We start from the raw sequence: 19,176 nt of genomic DNA, 5'->3' as shown, positions 1-19,176 counted from the left end.
CAGGGAAAACGAACAGAGGTGAGTAACGGATGTCTTTCGGAGACGTGTGGTTCAATGCCGCTGAATTCTTGCAAATACGTGTGGGTGTGTGCGTTAATTGCAGGAAATAAACCAACCCGCCGTGGAAATTCTGAACTTGTAAGGAAAAAAAGCTCGTGATGCTCGCTTCCAGGGCCGGACACGCAACGTGCTTAGCAGAGAGTTGTCGTGATTTTAAAAGTTTCCTACAAGCCTGCCCGGCGTCCGGGGCTGGTTTTAGCTGACCGACCGCACGCCCGCACACACGCGTGCAGGCCCGCGGCCAGTCCCGGCCAGAGGCCCCCACGGCACGGTCCCCCGCCAGCACCCCACGGGGGACCGCGACACACCGCGGCTCCTAGGCGAGAGGCAGGCGGCGGGTGCCGCCCGCTCCCCTCCGGGGCTCGCCGCGGGCGGCTGCGTGGCGGGGGTGCGGGGCGGCGGGCACGGTCCCCACGCCCGCACCCCGCGGCGGGGGACACACGCCTCGTCCCCGCAGGCGTCGTGTCGGGGCGGCCAGGGCAGGAGCGGGGCCGGGCCTGGCTCCGGCGGCGGGGCTCCTCGCCCCCCCCCCCGTTTCGGCCGCTGCTGCCGTACTTCGGGCTCAAAGCGCGGGGCGAGGGGTCTCGCTGCCTCCCGGAGCCGGTGCAGCAGCGAGCCCCCACGGGCTGCCGAGCGGCGCGCTCCTCCTCGCACCGAGGGAAACCTCCGCAGGCCTTGGCCATGAAGTCACGGCAACGGCTCTGAGAGAAATAAGCCCGGGGTTTCCTTTCAGCTGGCTCCCGGGCTGACGCTTGCCCCAGGACGGGCTCCAGCCTCCGTTCCCGCCCGCCGGCAGCGGGCTCCCGGCTCTCCCCAAGGAAGGGGGCCTCGGGGCTTTTGGCGGGGCGAAGGGAGGGTGACGGCTCCCCGCCGCAGACCTCCGCACGGATCGCGCCGGGAAGCCGCGGGGCGAGGCGGTGTGCCCTCGCCTCGCCTCCCGGGGCGGGCGCTCCAGCCCCTGTCCCCCTCTCCGTGGAAAGGACGCCCGGCTCCCGGGGCGAGCCCCAGGGCGGCGGGGACCCGCTTGCTCTCCGCGGGCCTCGCCGGGCCGAAGGGGCCAGGCGGCTCCGCGGGGGAGGGGGGGCCGAGAGCTCCCGCGGGCCCCGACGGCTGAGCGAGGAGGGCGGGGGGGGAAGCGGCGGCGGCCCGGGCGTGAGGCGGGGCGGCCTTTGTGCTCTGCCGGCCCGGTGCCTCCCGGCCGCGGCCCCGCGGGTCTCCCGCGGCGCGCCCCGGCTCGCCCCGTCCCTCCCGCCGCTCGGCGCCGCGCACACGCTGCACTCTGCCCGGCGTGGTTCGTTATTGTTAATGGGCGAACAATAGGCACATCTGCCCTTTCTTCCAGCATAAAGACACCTTAGCTAACGAGGGGGGCTGGCGGGTGTGCTCGCTTTTTCTTTCTCCTCCTCCCCCTTTTCTTTCTTTTGGGGGAAAAAAAAAAATAAAAGAAAACCAGCGGCATGTCCGGCTGCTGGGCGCCTCGGGGCATATGCTCGCCTTGCGCCGTCGGGCACGGCCCCCGGGGCCGCTCGGGGTCCCCCGGCGGGGGCTGGAGGGGGGGTCCCTCTCCCTCCCCATCGCGTTGCCTGGCTGGACCCAGCGGGACCTCGGCGGGCGGGAGGGGGCTCACGGGACAAGAGCTTAGGCGCAAGGGGGACCCCAGCCAGAACCGGGACGCGGCGCCGTGGGGCTCCCGGCGCCCATTCCCAGGCCGGGTAACGGGAAGTTTCTCGGTGGGGCAGCGCAGAGGAGCGATCCCCGGGCCGGCGGGCGTGTGGGGGCCGGCGGCCGCCGCGGATGGAGACGGCGGGGGGTGCGGGGAACACGGCGGGCACAGCCCGTGGGCGCCCCGGGTCTCACCCCCGGAAGCTCACGGTGAGGTGAGGAGGCTCCGCGCTCACAGAAAACGCGGAGTCACCGAAGGGGCGGGGCGGGCGGCCCTAATACCCGGGAGCCTGCCGCCCGGCGGAGGCGGGGTGCGGTGGGGGGGCGGCCCTTTGTGCCCGGTGCGGGGGGGGGGGGGGGGCACTAGGGCCTGGGGCGGCGGCGCAGGGCAACACAGCTCCACCGACTCTGGCCGCCGCCGCGCGGGGCTCGCCTCCTTAATAGGGGCGGTGACGTCACGGGAGGCGGGGGCGGCCCGGCGGGGGTGGCGCGGGGGCGCCGCGCGCATGCGCCGGGCCGGCGGCCGCGCCGCTGCAGCAGCGGAGCGGTGTCCAAACGGCGGAGCGCAGTGAGAGCCATGGCTAGAGATGGCGAGGGACGCGGCCAGACACCCGCCGCGGCTGCGGAGCCTGGCCTGAGGGAGCGGGGGCCCTAGAACCGACCCGACGGCGTCATCCAACAGCAGAAAAAAAACCCGAATAAATAAATCGCCAAAAAAAAAAAAAAAAAGAAAAGGAAAAGCCACCAGCCCGGCGGCGGCAGCAGCAGCACCGCCACCAGCCCACAGCGCCCGCCCGCCCGCCGCCGGCCCGCGGGAGGAACCGGCCCGCGGCCGCCGCGAAGAGCTCCGGGACGCCCCGCCGCCCACCAGATAGATGTGCGGTCCGGCCGCCCGCACGGCCGACGATGAACGCGCAGCTGGCGATGGAGAACATCGGCGATCTGCACGGGGTGAGCCATGAGCCGGTGCCCGCCGCCGCCGACCTGATGAGCGGCAGCCCGCACCACCGGAGCGCGGTGGCCCACCGCGGCAGCCACCTGCCGGCCCACCCGCGCTCCATGGGCATGGCGTCCATCCTCGACGGCGGCGACTACCACCACCACCACCGGCCGCCCGACCACGCGCTGACGGGCCCCCTGCACCCCACCATGACCATGGCCTGCGAGACACCCCCCGGCATGAGCATGAGCAGTACCTACACCACGTTAACCCCTCTGCAGCCTCTACCTCCCATCTCGACGGTCTCGGACAAGTTCCCTCACCACCACCACCACCACCACCACCACCACCACCCCCACCAGCGGATACCGGGCAACGTGAGCGGCAGCTTCACGCTCATGCGGGACGAGAGGGGTCTGGCGTCCATGAACAATCTCTACACCCCCTACCATAAGGATGTTACCGGCATGGGGCAAAGCCTCTCTCCGTTGTCCGGATCGGGCCTGGGGAGCATCCACAACTCCCAGCAAGGGCTGCCCCACTACGCTCACCCCAGTGCCACCATGCCCGCCGAGAAAATGCTCACCCCGAACGGATTTGAAGCCCACCACCCTGCCATGTTAGCCAGGCATGGCGACCAACACCTCACCCCCACCTCCGCTGGCATGGTGCCTATCAACGGGATCCCACACCACCCCCATGCCCACTTGAACGCCCAGAGCCACGGGCAGATCCTGGGCTCTGCCAGGGAGCAAAACCCTTCCGTAACTGGTTCGCAGGTCAACAGTGGAAGTAATTCAGGGCAAATGGAAGAAATCAATACCAAAGAAGTAGCTCAGAGGATCACCACCGAGCTCAAGCGGTACAGCATCCCCCAGGCTATCTTCGCCCAGAGGGTGCTGTGCCGCTCGCAAGGGACCCTCTCAGACCTGCTGAGGAACCCCAAGCCCTGGAGCAAGCTCAAATCCGGCCGGGAGACATTCCGCAGGATGTGGAAGTGGCTCCAGGAGCCGGAGTTTCAGCGGATGTCTGCTCTGCGGCTGGCAGGTGAGCCCGCTGCGGGGCGGTCGGGGCACGGCGGCGGCGGGGGCTGGGGCCCCGGGCCTGGCCCAGGCCGCCCCGGTCCCTCCCTGCCCCTGAAGAGCAGCCCCCGCCTTCCCCCCCACCCCTCCCTCCGCCGCTCCGTTTCTCTCCTCTCCCCGCTCCCTCTCCCGGCTCCGCGCACCGGCACCGGCCGGCTCCTCCGCGCCGCGCCTCCGGCCGCCAGACAAAGCCGAGCCGGGGCTCGGGCTCCGCACTGCGGCGCCCCGGCTTTCCCCGTTATCCCGGGCGGGGCGTACCCGCCAGGCTCGCCTGTCGCCGGCGGGACGGCGCCCAGCGTGCCCGGTAACGGGGCGCCGGCGACCCCCGCACCGTCCGGCGGCCGGGCTGCCCTGAGCGGGCAGGGCGGCCGGGCCCGTAGCGGGCCCGGTACTGGAGCCCCGGTAATGCACCGCCGAGAGGAGTCCGTGCGTTTGCTTTGTGCTGGGGGCGGCGGGCTCCAGTGGCAGCGCCCGGCGAGGCTCGGCGCCGGCGCTGGCTCCGCGTCCCGCTCGGGTTGGGTTAGGTGTGCTGGGCGTAGGGCTTTCCGCCAAACGAGACCAGCGTGGCGTGTGAGTGGTGGCCGAGAAAGGCCGTGGGGTAAAATCGTTAGATTTTTTTTTTTTAAATTTCTTTTTTTTTTTTTGTAACTGGTTGTAATTATCGTTAGGCCGTGGAGTTTGAATTTTCGCGTGGATGCCTCTGCGTGAGACACGCAGTCCGTGCCGTGTCTCCACGCTGCTCCAGAGCCCGAAAACCCCGCAGCGCTTGCTGGCTCGGTGTGCTCCCGAGCGCGGCTCCCGTATTGTCTGCGCGGAGATTGCCGTCCCGTTCGATACCTGCTCGCCGCCGCCGCCGCCTCCCCAAACCCGCCAGCCTGCGCTGCCAGTGCAGAGCCCGGCTTTAATACGCCCTGAGTGAGGGCTTGTTAATTAAGTGATAGGTCTCCATTAATTTGTCCCCGGAGAACGAGAGACAGTCAATCCGAGTCGGAGCCGGGCTCGCTGATCCGTTTCACGGCCAAAAAATAAGGGAAGGGCCAACTCTTTCTGCTTTCAAATGCACAAACGGTCCCTGCGCTTTCGACTACCACGACGGTGGGAACCGGGAGGCGCTTCCCGACGGTGCGGGGACCCGGCTGGGCCACCCCCGTGCTCCTTGCCTGGTTTCAGCCAAGCTCCTCGGTTCTGAAGCCTAAAGCGGTGCTAGGAAGGGCCCGTAGCGGGATCCCCCTCCGCTGCTGTAGCTGGCCCTGCGGTGCACGCCGGTGGGAGGACGTTGCTCTCTTTGGCTTCCACTCCTGCGGAGTCAGTTTCAAAGGTCTGAGCTCTCAGAAAATGCCCTTTCCGCCTTCCCTTCCTCAACAACCACCCCGCCAGGAGAAAACCCTCGTCTTGCTGGTGCTGCCCAGGAGAGGAGGATGGAGTTTGTTTCCCATGTCCCTGTAACGATTGCTAAGGCGAACTTTCTTCGATTTGGAGCGTATTTTTACGACAATTCGGTCGACCTGAATCTCCGCTCATTTGCATAGATCGATACTGGAAACAACCCCTCGCTTCGGAGTCTGCTGGCATCCCCTCCCTGGCGCTGCCGGCCGGGAAGCTCTGCCAGCCCCGGCTGCAGGCCCGGGCGGGAGGGAGGCGGCAGCTCCCCGCGGCGCGGCCGCTTACTGCCGGCGGACGGCCGCTCTCTGCCCAGCTGCCGGGTCCGGAGAGACCCATTGTTCGCTTCTGCCCCCAAACCGCCCCTTCCTCCAGCCACCCCCCGCGCTGCCCTCGCATAAACGGATCCCGGTAATCCCGTTAGAGGGACAAAGCCTCATTATTCCGCCTTCCCTTTCCGATGAAACCCGAAAGCTGGCACCTCACAGAAAAGGCCTCCCCGGGGCGAAACTGGGCTCGCAGCCCGGGGAGGCGGGGGGCGGGAAGGCGGGGAGCGGGAAGGCGGGGAGGGCCGCCCGCGCCCGAGCGTCCCCGCGTCCCCCGCAGCCGGCCCCGGCGGCGCGGGGCTCTCCCCGCGCTGCCGGGGGCTCCGCGGCTTCGCCCGGCGCTGCCCCACCTGGGCGCCGGCAGCCCCGCAGCACGTGGTCATTTGCATAGCGCTGCGTCCCAGCCAATGGGGGCGGCCTCCGCAGCCCCCCGCCCCGCCCCGCCCCGCGCAGCCCGCGTCGCGCTGCGCGCCCCTCCGCGCTGCCCGTCCTGCGCCGCAGGCAATCCGCTGTAAATGCATAAAGGATCGATTTTATTTTGTGCAGGTTTAGAATGTGCGATGGTCTTACTAAGTGGTAAAAATCTGCCCCGATTGATATTGATGTATGAACATCAATTCAAAATATCATAAATTACTCCAGCCGACGCAAATTAAATTTCACGTCCAAATTATAACTCACTCCCGGGCGTTTAGAGAATTATCAGGCGGATAAATACCCAGAGCGGAGCCCTCGCCGCCTTCGCTTCTTCCCTTTCTGATTTCCTGCAGGCAGCGGCTGGGAGGGGGATGGAGCCTGCTTATTTTAGGCCTCGCGGTCTTGCCCAGCACTTTGTCTCGAGTATTTGCCCCTTCCAGCCATCCCTAGGGGATTCCTACCTCCCAGATTACAGAAGCTCCGACAAATAGAGGAAAAATTGGTAGTTACAGGGAAGCAGGATTGAGGTCTTGACACTTCCTGGGCTGTCTCTTGAAATGTAAGCAGAACTGCTAATTGCAAAGCTGACCTCTTCCAGCCTCCATCTTATTCATCCCATCTTCCTTCTCCTCTCTGTTCTCTTTTCCTTTGTCTGTCCCCCTCTCTCCCCCTCTATCACTGAATATTTATCTATTTGGCTGTTTCTCTGTTAGTTAGTCTTCCCTCCCCCTCCCCTCTGCCTTCACCGACATTTGGAAGGGCAGTGAAGGGATACCGAAAAAATAAATACAATTAAAAGAAAATGTACAGCCCTTCTGCAGCCTGCTGGGATTTAAAGGTGAATTTAATTCAGGTTATTTTTTTTGGGGGGGGGTGAGGGGGGCAATAGGAGGAGGGGATAAAGAAGGCAAAAACCGACTCGTCTTGTTCAGGAAAAAATAATGTGCTTCGAGGCATTTGTTATTAGAAACGCACCAGCCTGAAGGCCGGTTGCCGGCCCCGCACACGCCGGCTGCCCGCCGGAACGGGAGGGAAGCACCCGAGGGAGAAACGCGGCAACGACACCTTTGGGGAACGGGCGAGGGGAGTGTAGGGGACCCCAGGCCCCCCTTTGGATCTGCTGCAGGAGGGAGTACTCTTCGCCGAGGTGCACCCTCTAGGGAGCTGGTCCCGAAGGGGCCCCTCCGTGGCGGCTTCCCCATCGGGCTTCCCAGGCCCGTCCCGGGGCGGCGGGAGCCGGCGAGGGGAGCGGGGGCCGTGGGGGAACCGCGCTCGCCCGCGGGGCTCGGGGCGGGGGGGATGGTGTGTGTGGCAGCCCATCCCTCCAGAGCTGCTCGATATTTGCCTGCGACCTGACTGTTATCTTTCACAGTTGCATCTCGTTTTCTTTCTTCCTCCCAATGTGAACCCCGGCTAAGCTGAAGCCTTGGGAAGCCGGGGAGAAATTCTCGCCAAATTAACTGTAAAGAAATCGATACAGTAATCAGAGCGTTTTCCACATTAAATATGAAATCTAATGAACGCCGTTTGCACCTCTCGCCCCGCCGGCCGCCGCAGCGTGCGCCGGGGAAGGTCGATGCCGCCCCGGCCCCAGCAGCGCCCCGGCCCCCATTGCCTCATTAGGGCCTGTTTAATATTTACCCGGCGGGGACTTTGCATAAACGCATTTGCATCAGGGAGGCGGAGGGCATCGACCGGGGGCTTCGCCGCCGACCCCCCGAGCGCGGCGCGGGCCCCGGGGGAGAGGCCCTGCCCCTCCCCGCCCTGCGGGCCGCCCGGACGCCGCGGGGACGGCCGCGGGGACGGCTCCGCGCACCGTGGGCGGCGACAGCGGCCGTTCCGCGGCTGCCGGCGCGGTGCTGGGGCCGAGGCAAGGTGGCCCGGCCCGGTGGGATCGGAGGGCGGGGAGCAGCCCCCGGCGCGATCGTGCCCCGCCGCAGCGGCCGGTGCGCAGCCGAGCGGGCGCTGGGAGCCGCGCTTGTTTGCCGGCCGTGTCCTTGCGGCGGGATTGATTTACAGCCGGTCGCACGCAGCCGCGTTCGCCCTCGGTTAATGTTTGCCCAGCGGGAGGAGGAGGAGGAGCGGGGCCGGGCGGCGGCGAGCCGCGTTCCTCCGCACCGCACCGGGCCGGGCCCGTCCTAGCCCCGTAGCACGCCTCGCCCCGTGCTTGTTTGTTCGTTCGTTTGTTTGTTTGTTTTAATTACCCGCCGCGTGGCGGGGAGGCGCGGAGGGGGGGCCGTGCCCCGCTCCCACCCTCGCCGCCGTTTGGATGAAATAGCCTCAAAACGGGGCCGCTCCCGACGGTGGGCACCCGCCGGGGCCGCCCTGGGGGCGGCCGCACGGCCGGGCCGTGGGCGCGCTGCCGGCCTGGCCCGCCCCGACCGGCCAGGGCCACCGAGCCGCCCGCAGCCCTGGCACGTCCCCCCTCGGTTCCCGGGGGCTCTGCGCCATCTACTGACAGCCGGCGGGCGGGAACCGGCCCCGCCGGCCGGGGACCTCGCCCGCCCGCACCGGGCAGCGGCAGCGGCGGCTCCCCCGGGCCGGGAGGCGGCGGCTCCGGCGAGCGCTGCGGGCCGGGGGGCGTCCTGGCGGGGTGCCCCGCGCCGGTGCCCGGGCTGCCTCCGTCCGCGGGTACCGCGCTTCCCCGCGGCGAGCGCGGGCGGCACGGCGCAGCCCGGCTTCAGCACCGCGGACAGCTACCGACGGCCCAGCCCCGCTCCCCGGGCGAGCCCCGCGGTGCCCGGGGCGAAGGCACCTTCGCCTGTCGGGGACGAGGCCGCCCGGAGCCCGGCCGCAGGGGTTTGCCGAGCCGCCCCTCGGCTGCCGGCTCCGGTGGGGAGCGGCGCCGCACCGGTTAGTCGCAGTTAGGGCTGCGCTGCTGGGGGGGCGGGCCGGGCTCTGCCGCCCCCCCTCGGTCCGCCCGCGGGGCCGGCTCGGCTCCCGGCGCTCCGTAGGGGACGTGGTTTGGGGATGGGTGTCTTCGTACGGGTGCGCGGGGAAGCGAGCTGCCCACAGCACCCGGCCCCGCGAGCCGGAGGGGTCGGGCTGCCCCGGGAGGAGAGGAGAGGTGCGGGGAGCCGGGACCGTGCCCGCCGCCGCAGGTGCCACCGGCGGGGAGCCCGGGCGCTACCGGGGCTGCAGCCGGGTGCGGGCGTGTGCCCCCTGCCCTTTACAGAGCCGGCAAGGAACGCGGCGGTGAGATGGAGACAAAATTATCCGGAAACGCACGGCCCGGGAATGCATCGGTGCCTGTGTGTGTGCGCGTACCGGCACTAAACCAAAGCTCACGCTTTGCCTCAGGCAGCCTTTCCCTGTCCTCTGCGTAGCAGAAGGATCCCCATAACCTCCATACAAGGGACAAGTTCGTTTCGAGGGAGACCTAAGGTGGCTTTTAAGCGCGGGAGCTTTTGCCGAAGTGCTGGTGACTTTCACCTGAAGACTGCAGGCATCGAGGGGAGTTTTTCCTGAGGACCGAGCGGGGACCTAGCATGGCGTCATGTCGGGTGCTTCCACGATCAAATCGATTAAAGTTGATTCGCATTTCAAACATCCATCTATCTGGATAAATTATAAACTGACAGAGAAGCGACCGACGCTTACTGACTTTCTACGGAAATGCAGCTTACTTAAGCCATTTTGCTTAAGAGGAAGTCAGTTTTATGATGCTGAATTTATAGGAACAATTTATTAGCTCAACAGTAGTTTTGATTTTGTCCCATTTTAGGGCGATAGGAAATCTCAGCGGTAACGTTTTATGTACGGCCCCAATGGCAATTAAAACGCGCTGGACTGCTGTTTCGCAGGTGTGTAAGCAGCATCGCAAGCCGCTGCGGACCGAGTAACCTCGGCGTCGGGGTGTGCGAGCACTTCCTGGTGGACCATTAGGAATGCGGCTGCTTCAAATAGCTAAAACTGTTAAATCCGCCTCTTCCTTAGCGACTTCGGTGCAGAAGCTGCTGCAGTGAACCCGCTCTAAGGTTACGGATGTTTTTAAGGGACGGCAATACTGCAGACCTGCATCCTAGATCCGTCGGTGCGAAGTTACCCACAGGCGGTGGGTGCGATCGGCGCGGGCGGATTTCCCGCGGGCGCGCAGCCCTCCCCCGCGGAGGCAGGCTGCTCCACTGCTGCCGTAACGCCCCCCAAAACGGAGGAACTTCTTTATGTCATCGCTGCCGTATTTCTCGTTCATTCGAGGCATATCTCGCTCCTTTGAATACGGTGTCGGAATTGACTGAGGGCTTAACAATTGGAGCAGGGGAAGCGGGAACGGGCAGGTAGGTCCTTAGGAAAGGAGCCCGAGAAGCCGGCCGGGTTTCGAAGTAAATCTGACCACCCTTAACGTCCCGGTGAAGGTTTTGCAACGGATTGCGTCACTTCCACCGCTAAGAAACTCTATTTTCGGCGGCTGCGCCTCGCCCCCCTTGCGGGAGGGTTCGCTCCCGCTGCGCTGTTCAAAGCCGCCGCCCCGGCCCGGCACCTCCCACGCCGTTCTGCAGTGGTGGGGGGTCCCGCGAACCCGCGCAGGAGTGGGCGGGGCGGGGCGGGGCTGGCGGGGCGGGGCGGGGCGGGGCGGAGCAGCCGCTCCCTGGCGGCGCGGCGCGGTGTGAGGCTGCGGAGCCGGGAGCGGCCGGGCGGCGGGGGCTGCGGAGCGGGCGGCGTTTCCAGGCGGAGCGGCGCGGTACAGAGCGGTGCGGTACAGAGCGGTGCGGTGCGGTGCGGCGCGGTGCGGTGCTGAGCGGCGCGGAGCGCGGACCCCCCCCAGCCCCCGGTGCCGGGCAGCGGCGGCGGCAGCAGCGGCGAGGAGCGGGCGCCACCCAGGGGCCGGGGGCTGCCTGCGCCGCTGCGGCGGGGCCGGGGGGGGGGGGCCGGGAAGGGCTAACCCGATTAAAATATTGATGTAGTCGCAAAAATCGTTCATTAAGGCAATTTAATCTTTGCTATTAAATGTCCTTTCAATTCATTTGGGGTAATTAAGATGCAGTTAAAGTGATTAAATTCTAATTACTTATGCTAGACAAAGAAATATTTGTCACAGTAATATGGTTAACTAAAGACCCAGCTAAAGAAATTTAACGTTTACTTTAAATGATATCGCAGGAAAATCGGGTGCTTTCCCCTGATTGATCCACTTAGCAACATATTCTGTAATGGTGATGTTGGCTCACGCGAGTGGTTACAGATCCATCAGCGCTTTGTGTAAACCCCAGAATCCCAAACTGTTGAGTCAGCGCTCCTTAGTCGGATTCACTTTATTATTCCAGGGGCAGCAAATTAAGGTCACTCGTTTTAATACAGTGCACAGGAGTGAGATGTTTACCATTCTGTCTCAGCTGGATCTATATGTTGGCAGGTTGATGTCATTCTGTGAGCTTCCCGTATAGGAATGTATTTTTGTCTCTTTTCATGTTATGAAACAACAAGAGGAGTATTGCCGAGGCTTGATGGCAGAGAAATAAGATACAGATCAAATGACCTCCGAGTAGATGGATACACCTGCACTCTAAATAAGCGTAAATGCAAATCACTAGAAAGTCAAGTGCAAAATGCTGAACGGCGCCAGGAGTAATAATAAGAAATAATTGATGTGGGTTCAGACATTTCAGAATAGCCCATACTCTCTTCAGCTGAAAGGAGAGAGTTTTGGGGAGCAACCAATGAACTGTGTCACCCGTGTAGGCTTTCCTCACTGATGTGTGAACGGCCTTATCCTATGGTGCGTTGAAGCTTTTGGGAATGCTCTTGGCAGCATCAGTGCTGTCCGCTTACCTGCTACAGCGGGAGCACGTGGCCACGAGCTGCCCTGACATGCAGAGGCTCTGTCTCACACAGCACCTTTCCAGAGGGATCCCATCTCCCAGGTGCTTTCAGAGGCCCCAGGGCAGTGACGAGCAGGATGGGGCAGTGCAGGGGACCACCGAATGGCGATGTATCAGTGAATGGCATACAGCAGCTGCGGTTATTCGTCCAGGCCAAATGGATTTGCTTGCTTTTAGTTGATGTGGTGAAGTCTGCCCTCAGGTAGCATATGTGTTATAGGCCCCTTATCTTGTTCTCATATTCCCCTAAATAGGAAGGTTTTGATAATTAGGAAAGATCTGTCATCCATGTGTCTCTCTGCATGCTCCACAGGTGTTATTCCCATGATAAGGATGGAGCTTATCACACTTTATTATGTATTATCATCACTATGAATTTACCATAAACTTTTGGCTACTTGGTTCCACTGAGCTGTTGCAGCCAGCGTGATTAGGACTATCTCTGACGGCCAAAGTCCTTAAGCAGTTTCAACCTCCTATGGAAATCCTGCTGCCTTTTCCACCCAAAGGTAGAGCCTCCTTCAGAAGAATATCCTCTAGGATATTCTCTAGCTCGTACCAGTGAAGAGTTTTCACTTTTTAAAAATGTTATTGGATATTTTGTGATGTTTCAAAACTAGAAGCAGGTGCTTTAGAAAGAGATTCCCAGGGTCTTAGTGGGTGCAGTTCAGACTGTAGCTGAGGCAGGTTCTAGACTTCATAGACCTGACACAATAGAGATTAGAAAATACCTGTAAGGAGAGAATTCTAAAAGGGTTTTTTATGCCTCTAAGACATGTCCTCTACATGTGAGGTTAGGATAGCTAAAAGACTAGGTTTTCCAAGAGGAAGGGGAAAAGATGATCATCACAAAACTTTCAAGAACTCTCTCAAAGCAGTCTTAAAGGCAGTCTCCTTGTCTCTCCTATGGCATATTCAGAAATGCAGGGCTTTTGTCATCACTTCTTTGAGCCGGGCTGCATCGTTTCTTGTGGTTTTGCCACTTGTGGGAAGGGTGACTGCTCTGAACCCACAGCAACAAAGCTGGTGGCTTGTAAACTCACCATTGCTTTCTGGGAATCTTGCACTGGAGTCTTTGAGAGAAGCATAAAGCAGTTGGTTTTTTTCTCATACCTGTCTGAAGCAAATATAACACTCATCAATAGCAAGGGTGAGACAGTCCTCAAAACTAAACCAGTCCAGTGAGGATGGTGGTGAAGACCCCAGAGCTCAGTGCTGCATTTACCTTCTGATGTGAAGCAACCAGAAAGTGCCTCCTCAGGCAAGACAGAGCCGAGTCTGCAGTTGTGAGAGATCCCCAATCCCCTTTGTTCCCCAAAATCAACATTTCAGCTACAAAATGGGTTCCTACAGACTCCTTCTGTCTGCAGCATCCAGCTCAACCTTCCAGCCATGGCGCTAATTGTTGTCAAATAATGTGTCAAATGTGATGGAAATTAGCGTGGTGTCAACCTGCTCATGGGGAGCTGAACCAAGACCACGGCCTCGTCTCGTACAGGGCACTCAATGGCCATCAAGTAATAATGGCTTGTGGTCAGCAGTGACCTGGGCCAGAGCTGGAAGTGTGACCTGTCACCTCAGGGTGAAAGGCCCTGCGTCCCATCACTGGTGGCCAGCATGTGGTCTCCTCTCCATGTCAACCAGGCTCTGAATTCAGCACGGCTGGAGATGTTATTGTGTGTGTGTCTGCCCATTGCTGGTCTGGACCCACTCTGGGTGCAAACAGAGGGAAAAAGGGCTCCTTATAAGCAGAGACCCACTGCGTACCTTGGCTTCCTCCTCCACTGGGGGGGAGACTCATGCCGAGGCACTGGTGGGACTGCACAATTCCCTTCCAAGAGGAGCTGTAATGCCGTGCTGTTGCAGTGCACTCGGGCAGGTGTGCTCCCCTCCTGCTGCCCTGTGTCCCTCCTCCCTTTCCAGCCACGTTGTATGGTCAAAAACCCAGTCGTGGCCATTGCGTGTGCCTGTCCCGGAGCTATGGGAACTGCTGCTGGCAGCTGGTGAGCGGTGTGACCCTTCGGAACATGTGGCCGCTGCCTCAGCCTGTCGGTGTGCATGTAGGGGCACGGCGCGCTCGGTGACAGGTCTGAAACCCCCTAAATCCACCTTCTTCTTCCTCAGCATCTGCCGCTTTTCCATCCTGTGTCTGAGAGCACACGCTCAGTGATGGCAACGTGGTGGGCCACCAGCTGAGCAATGCCTCTTGCGGTGAGAGTGGTCCTCTGCCTTCACAACTAGCCACAGGGCTTGGGGCGAGGTTTGCCCAAGTAGGATTTGCTGTTGTCATTCCCCCTGCTCTGGTGCCAATTTTCAAGAAAAGCAGCCAGCAGAACTTGTAGTGGTATTTTATTATGTGCCCAGAACAAACCAGCAGAAAGCAGGTTTATTGAGAGTATTACTGGTTTCATTCTTTGCTTCTGGTTTTTAGAAAGGAAAATTTGTGTTTGCCAGATACAGCTAGGCACACGTGTATGCGCCAAGTGCTCCTGAAAATTGATTTATGGTAATCAGGGGTTTTTTTCCTCAGATTTTAAAAAGAAATCCACCCTCTAGGGATGAAAGACTAGATCAAGTGTCAGGGTTAACACCTGAGCTTACTGTAATCTTGACTTCTAGACTGACAGAACAGTGCAGTTCACATCACAGGTGGGCAAAATATCCTTTTCACTATCTCAACCTAAAGATGCAATTAGTGCGTTTTCATAGGGGACACGATCCTGCTTCACCTCCGGCAGAGGCAGACTGATCCCGCCTTGCTGCACGCAGCCAGGCCAGCTGGGTGCCGCAGAAGAGCGGCGATAGACAGGGGAGCTGCAGCGGCGATAGACAGGGGAGCTGCAGCGGCGATAGACAGGGGAGCTGCAGCGGCGAGCCCTCGCTTCTGTACCACGCGCAGGCAACCGGTCCTCACTGAGATGTACAGACCTTACAAGGTTTGGCAAGTTAACTCGGCCAAATCCCTCGTGTGACTCAGAAGGAACAAAGGGAGACAAAAATAGATTGATGGACTGTATCAGGAGAATTGCAAGTGTCAAAAATATCTGTTGCTCAGGGCAGAGGAAGATGGAAGTGACTGGAAGAGGCCAGAGTTCAGCAGTGGATTTATAAGGCTCCTTCTGGCACTGATAATATTACATTGTCATATGGGCACGTGTGTTGCCAGAGTCAGAGCGACTCTTTCTTTATCCTCTGCTTTGCTTTTTTCTTAACTAGACTTTCTTAAGGCTTTTTCAAAAGGCATCACAAGGAGCATCACTCAGCCGGGGCAGCCCAGAGACAAAGAGCACGGCTGCCTGCAGCGGGGAGAGAGGGCAGCGTGCGAGGGCAGCAGGCAGCGTGCGAGGGCAGCGTGTGAGCGGGTGTGCCACGGGAGAGGTGCACACCTCTGGGCCGCCCAGCACCCAACAAAGCGCCTGAGTTCAGCTTCTGTGCCGTGGGAGAGAGTCCGCTTACAGTGCTCACGGGCAGGGGCACGTGAAGGACATCAGTGCAGATTACTTCTATTATCTTCTGCTACGTAAAATAAAATCCAGATGAAGGTGTGCGATAAACAGTTTTGAAGGCGGGCTCTGGTGTTTTTCCAAAAAAGGGTTTCAGTCGGTGTCTCTGGGGGCTCTGACTTCAGCGGACACCCTTGCCGGCACTAGAGGAGGACCTGGCCCAAGCGGGCGTAGCGGCTTTGTCTGAGCGTGACCTGGGCTGGGCGCAGGCTGCTGTCACCTGGCTGGACGGCCCCATTTGTCAGCCCTCGCAGCGTGAGCTGGCCGGTCTCTGTGCCTGCTCTGGATAGACTCTCACGTTGGAGCAGATTTTATCCCGTGGTGTACATTTGTTCTCTGGCAAGCTGGAAGCTACTATTTATTATGAAAATTGATTGGCTCCAGTGCAGGGAAAACGATCGTAAGGAAACCCTATTACGGTTTTTCATTATCACCATTATTTATTTTTAAGTGCTATTAATATTCCTGCCTGGACAAGGCAGAAGATGGGAGGTGGTATCCACCCTTGCTGCTCACAACCCGAGGCCTGGCAGTACTGTCTGCAAGGGCTCTTTGAACAATTAAGCATATTGGAAAGTTTTTGCCCTCAATCTACCTCTGGCGAATGCTAACGGGAGTAGAGCTGAGAAAGAAACAACTTTTGCATTGCCTGAAAACGATCCTGATTTTGTTCCCAGTCTCTTGCCCAGGTGGAAAAAGGCTCTGCCAGCAATGCTGGGCGGAGGCAGGGCCAGTGTGCTGCTCAGCAGGCACCAGGGGGACGGGAGGATCCAAACTGGGCTCGGCTGGGCTGCTCTGCTAGGGGCAGTGGCTGCCCTGGTTTCACTTGTTGGGGCTCTACTGTGTCCAGGGAGGATTGAACCTGTTGCGTGTGGGTCTTCGTGTCTCAGATAAGGTCCCAAATTGCAACTGAGCCTCTCTCTCACTCTCTCTGGACCCATGCATCGTTCATCCTTAATTCAAAGTAGAAGAACTCCAACTTGGATGTGAGGACAAGAACTGTCTTATTTCGTAGCCTAAACTGGAGCATATCTTCACCTGTTCCAACTGGGTGTGGACCAAGCCTTAGGAAACCAACAATCCACATGATAGCTTGTCAAAAAATAAAGACCACCCTGGTCTGCAGGAGGAAGGGACGGCTCCCACCTTGGGAGCCTCAACTCTCCCTTTCTGATGGACTTGAAATGAAGTTTTATTTGCAAAATAGTAAAATTGGCTTATTTGTATCATTGACTGGATAGCATTTATTTGTTCTCCCCAGCAATGAGCACTTTCTTCTTTCCACTGAGATGTTACTAGCAGTGATTATGTGGTCTCTGATACAACTGAAGTTGAGGAACAAGGTGTCTTGTAACTTTTGGGACGTTTTCTAGGGAAATAATTATTCAGGAACACTACATTTCAGGAGATGAGCACAAGCTCAGGAAGACAAGGTGTTAAGCAAGTTAGTTTCGCAATAGACGGTTGGTTTTTTGTTATTCTCTATGATTTCAGAGAACTCATGTACTAGTTTGTGATTGAAAACCCAGAGGTTTACAGCGCTAATTGAACTAGCTTTGTATCTACTGCTGGGACTGTCACTTGTGATGTGACGATTCCCACTGAAGCGTCGTACAATGCTGACTCGGATCACATCATTTGTGTAGTTAGGATTTTGTGACAAACGATGATCTGGACAGAGTATCTAGGTGAAAGCTGGAATTTGTGTAGCCTTTGAAAAAGGAAGGTGTAAAGCAGAAGGAGCAGAAATGCAGCGTTAGGCATGGCAAAAATTACCTGAGTTTGGTTTGTCTCCTTTTCTGCATGAGCCCGTTAACAGGGACAGAGTCAGAGCTGGAGGCTGAGGTTGTTACAGAGCTGAGCTTCTGCAGCTGCTTTCACAGGAACTTCTGATCATCAAACGGTTAGACGTGCATAAAAGATTGAGATGCTGTTCATATCTTCTTTGCTCCTCATTCCTAATGTCTATCAGTAAATAACAGACTATTCTTGCAAAAGTATTTTTAACCCTTGAGTTATCGATATTGACTTTCAATGGGGGTGCAGAAATGTATCATCAGGCACTCATCCCCACAGTGAATTCAGCAGCTTGACTTCAGTGGGGGCTCGCTTGCATGAGGAAACCTGTTTTTCAGCCCAGAAGCTCCACAGTGTTTTAGAGGTCAGGATGTAACTTCAAAGCACTCTTCAAAGGTTTTCAGATAAAAATAACTGTAGAAGATACGAGTTTGGCATCCCAGTCCGTTTGATGGATGTGTCGTTGCTTATGAAAGAATGTGTAGCTGGAATATATATTGCTAGGGAACTCTTCAAAAGCTTATCCTCAGAGGGGGCTGAGACACCAGGGTCTTGGTCCCTGCCCGCCTGGGCCAGCAGAAGGTGCCTTTGCATCCCCTGAATCTTGCTGGCTGATCTGTGCAGTTGCTATTTCTTGAAGTACAAAAGGTGGATGACTATTTTTATACCTCCCTCATGCCAAGGCTGCCTCTTGGTAGCAATAAAAGATGTAGGAAGGATCTTTGTAAAGTAATTTGCTGGTTTCATTCCAATAACCATGGAATAGGTGGACACTCCCAAAATTCTTCATATAATCAGCACCGTTCTCCACAGAAATCAGGACTAGACAGGCAGAGAGACAGAACATCCATATTACCTTCAGAAATACATCTCTAAATCAGCATTAAAGGACATTGTTAGAGAAAAAAGGGGAAACAGACAACTTCAGACTCTCTTGAATGTGAGACAGAGCAATCTGTCCTCCCAAGGAAACCTTTATCCTAGCAAAATGCGAAGAAAATGAGCTGGCAGAGAGTCAAAGGCTGGCGGGGGAATACGGGAGTCACCCTCCCATCCCATCGGATCCTCCCTGGCAGGTGACCTGCAAGGCAGATTTCAAATTGCAAGCACCCTTTAGTAATGTAGAGCAAATTAATGTTCTGAAAGGGAAAGAAGGGATGATAGATGAAATAAAGCGAAATTCTATAAGGAAGATTTACTATACCATTGTTCTTCATGTCAAAACATGGTTTATTTTGTTCGGAATACATAATCATCTGGCCTGTAAGACTGTAGTGCCATCCTGGTCTCTCCTAGTTCCTTATTTCTCAGCCAATAAAAAGCTACAGAAATGGATTGACAACAAATAGCAAAGGTAAAAAAGGTGGGCAAGGTTGACTGTAGAGCTCAGTGAATTTCCACTCTACCTCGTAGGGATATATTACATAGTTAAATTCCCAGCACTAATGGGCATTATCAAAATGTAAGCTCTCAATAATAGCATTTGCTGAGTTTTAACAGGCAACGACAAAGGTATTTTCTAACTTCTATTCCTTCTATTTTTGATAGTTTCTAAGTTAGAGAATTAAGTGTCACACATCTTCTCCAAATTTGGAAGCTGACATGAACGGGCCTTTTTCCCTAGTTTGTCCTGTACTGTGTGCCCGTGCACTCCTCTGCCAGCCCTCTCTAACTGTCCTCCCCTTTCTTGCAGCATGCAAGAGGAAAGAGCAAGAGCACGGGAAGGATAGAGGGAATACACCCAAGAAGCCTCGGTTGGTCTTCACGGATGTCCAGCGTCGAACTCTACATGCAATATTCAAGGAAAATAAGCGTCCGTCCAAAGAATTACAAATCACCATTTCCCAGCAGCTCGGGTTGGAGCTGAGCACCGTCAGCAACTTTTTCATGAATGCACGGAGGAGGAGTCTGGATAAGTGGCAAGACGAGGGCAGCTCCAATTCAGGCAACTCATCTTCTTCATCAAGCACTTGTACCAAAGCATGAAGGAATAACCACAAACTAAACCTCGGTGGAAAAGCTTTAAAAATAAATAAATAAATAAATAAATAAATAAAGACAGACCAGGACCTCAAGATAGCAGGTTTATACTTAGAACTATTTGAAAAAAATGTTATTTATAAGTCCAAAGAAACCAAAGACTTACTTCACCTGCATTATGACTTTGTTCTAAGACACACACTTTAGTAG

The 19,176-nt window shown here is 58.0% G+C and overlaps 1 protein-coding gene across 1 annotated transcript; it reads left to right on the top strand.

Moving 5' to 3' along the window:
- The first annotated feature begins 2,342 nt into the window (after positions 1-2,342).
- ONECUT1 (one cut homeobox 1) lies at positions 2,343-18,972 on the top strand. Its single transcript, XM_075043976.1, has 2 exons — positions 2,343-3,709; positions 18,680-18,972. The coding sequence occupies exons 1-2, from the start codon at positions 2,629-2,631 to the stop codon at positions 18,970-18,972; spliced, it is 1,374 nt and encodes a 457-aa protein (XP_074900077.1). The 5' UTR covers positions 2,343-2,628.
- The last annotated feature ends 204 nt before the right edge of the window (positions 18,973-19,176 follow it).

This window comes from Buteo buteo, chromosome 13, assembly GCF_964188355.1.
Source record: "Buteo buteo chromosome 13, bButBut1.hap1.1, whole genome shotgun sequence".
Lineage (NCBI taxonomy): Eukaryota > Metazoa > Chordata > Aves > Accipitriformes > Accipitridae > Buteo > Buteo buteo.
Note: the sequence above shows the minus strand (reverse complement) of the source record. Positions and strands in the feature narration are given on the sequence as shown.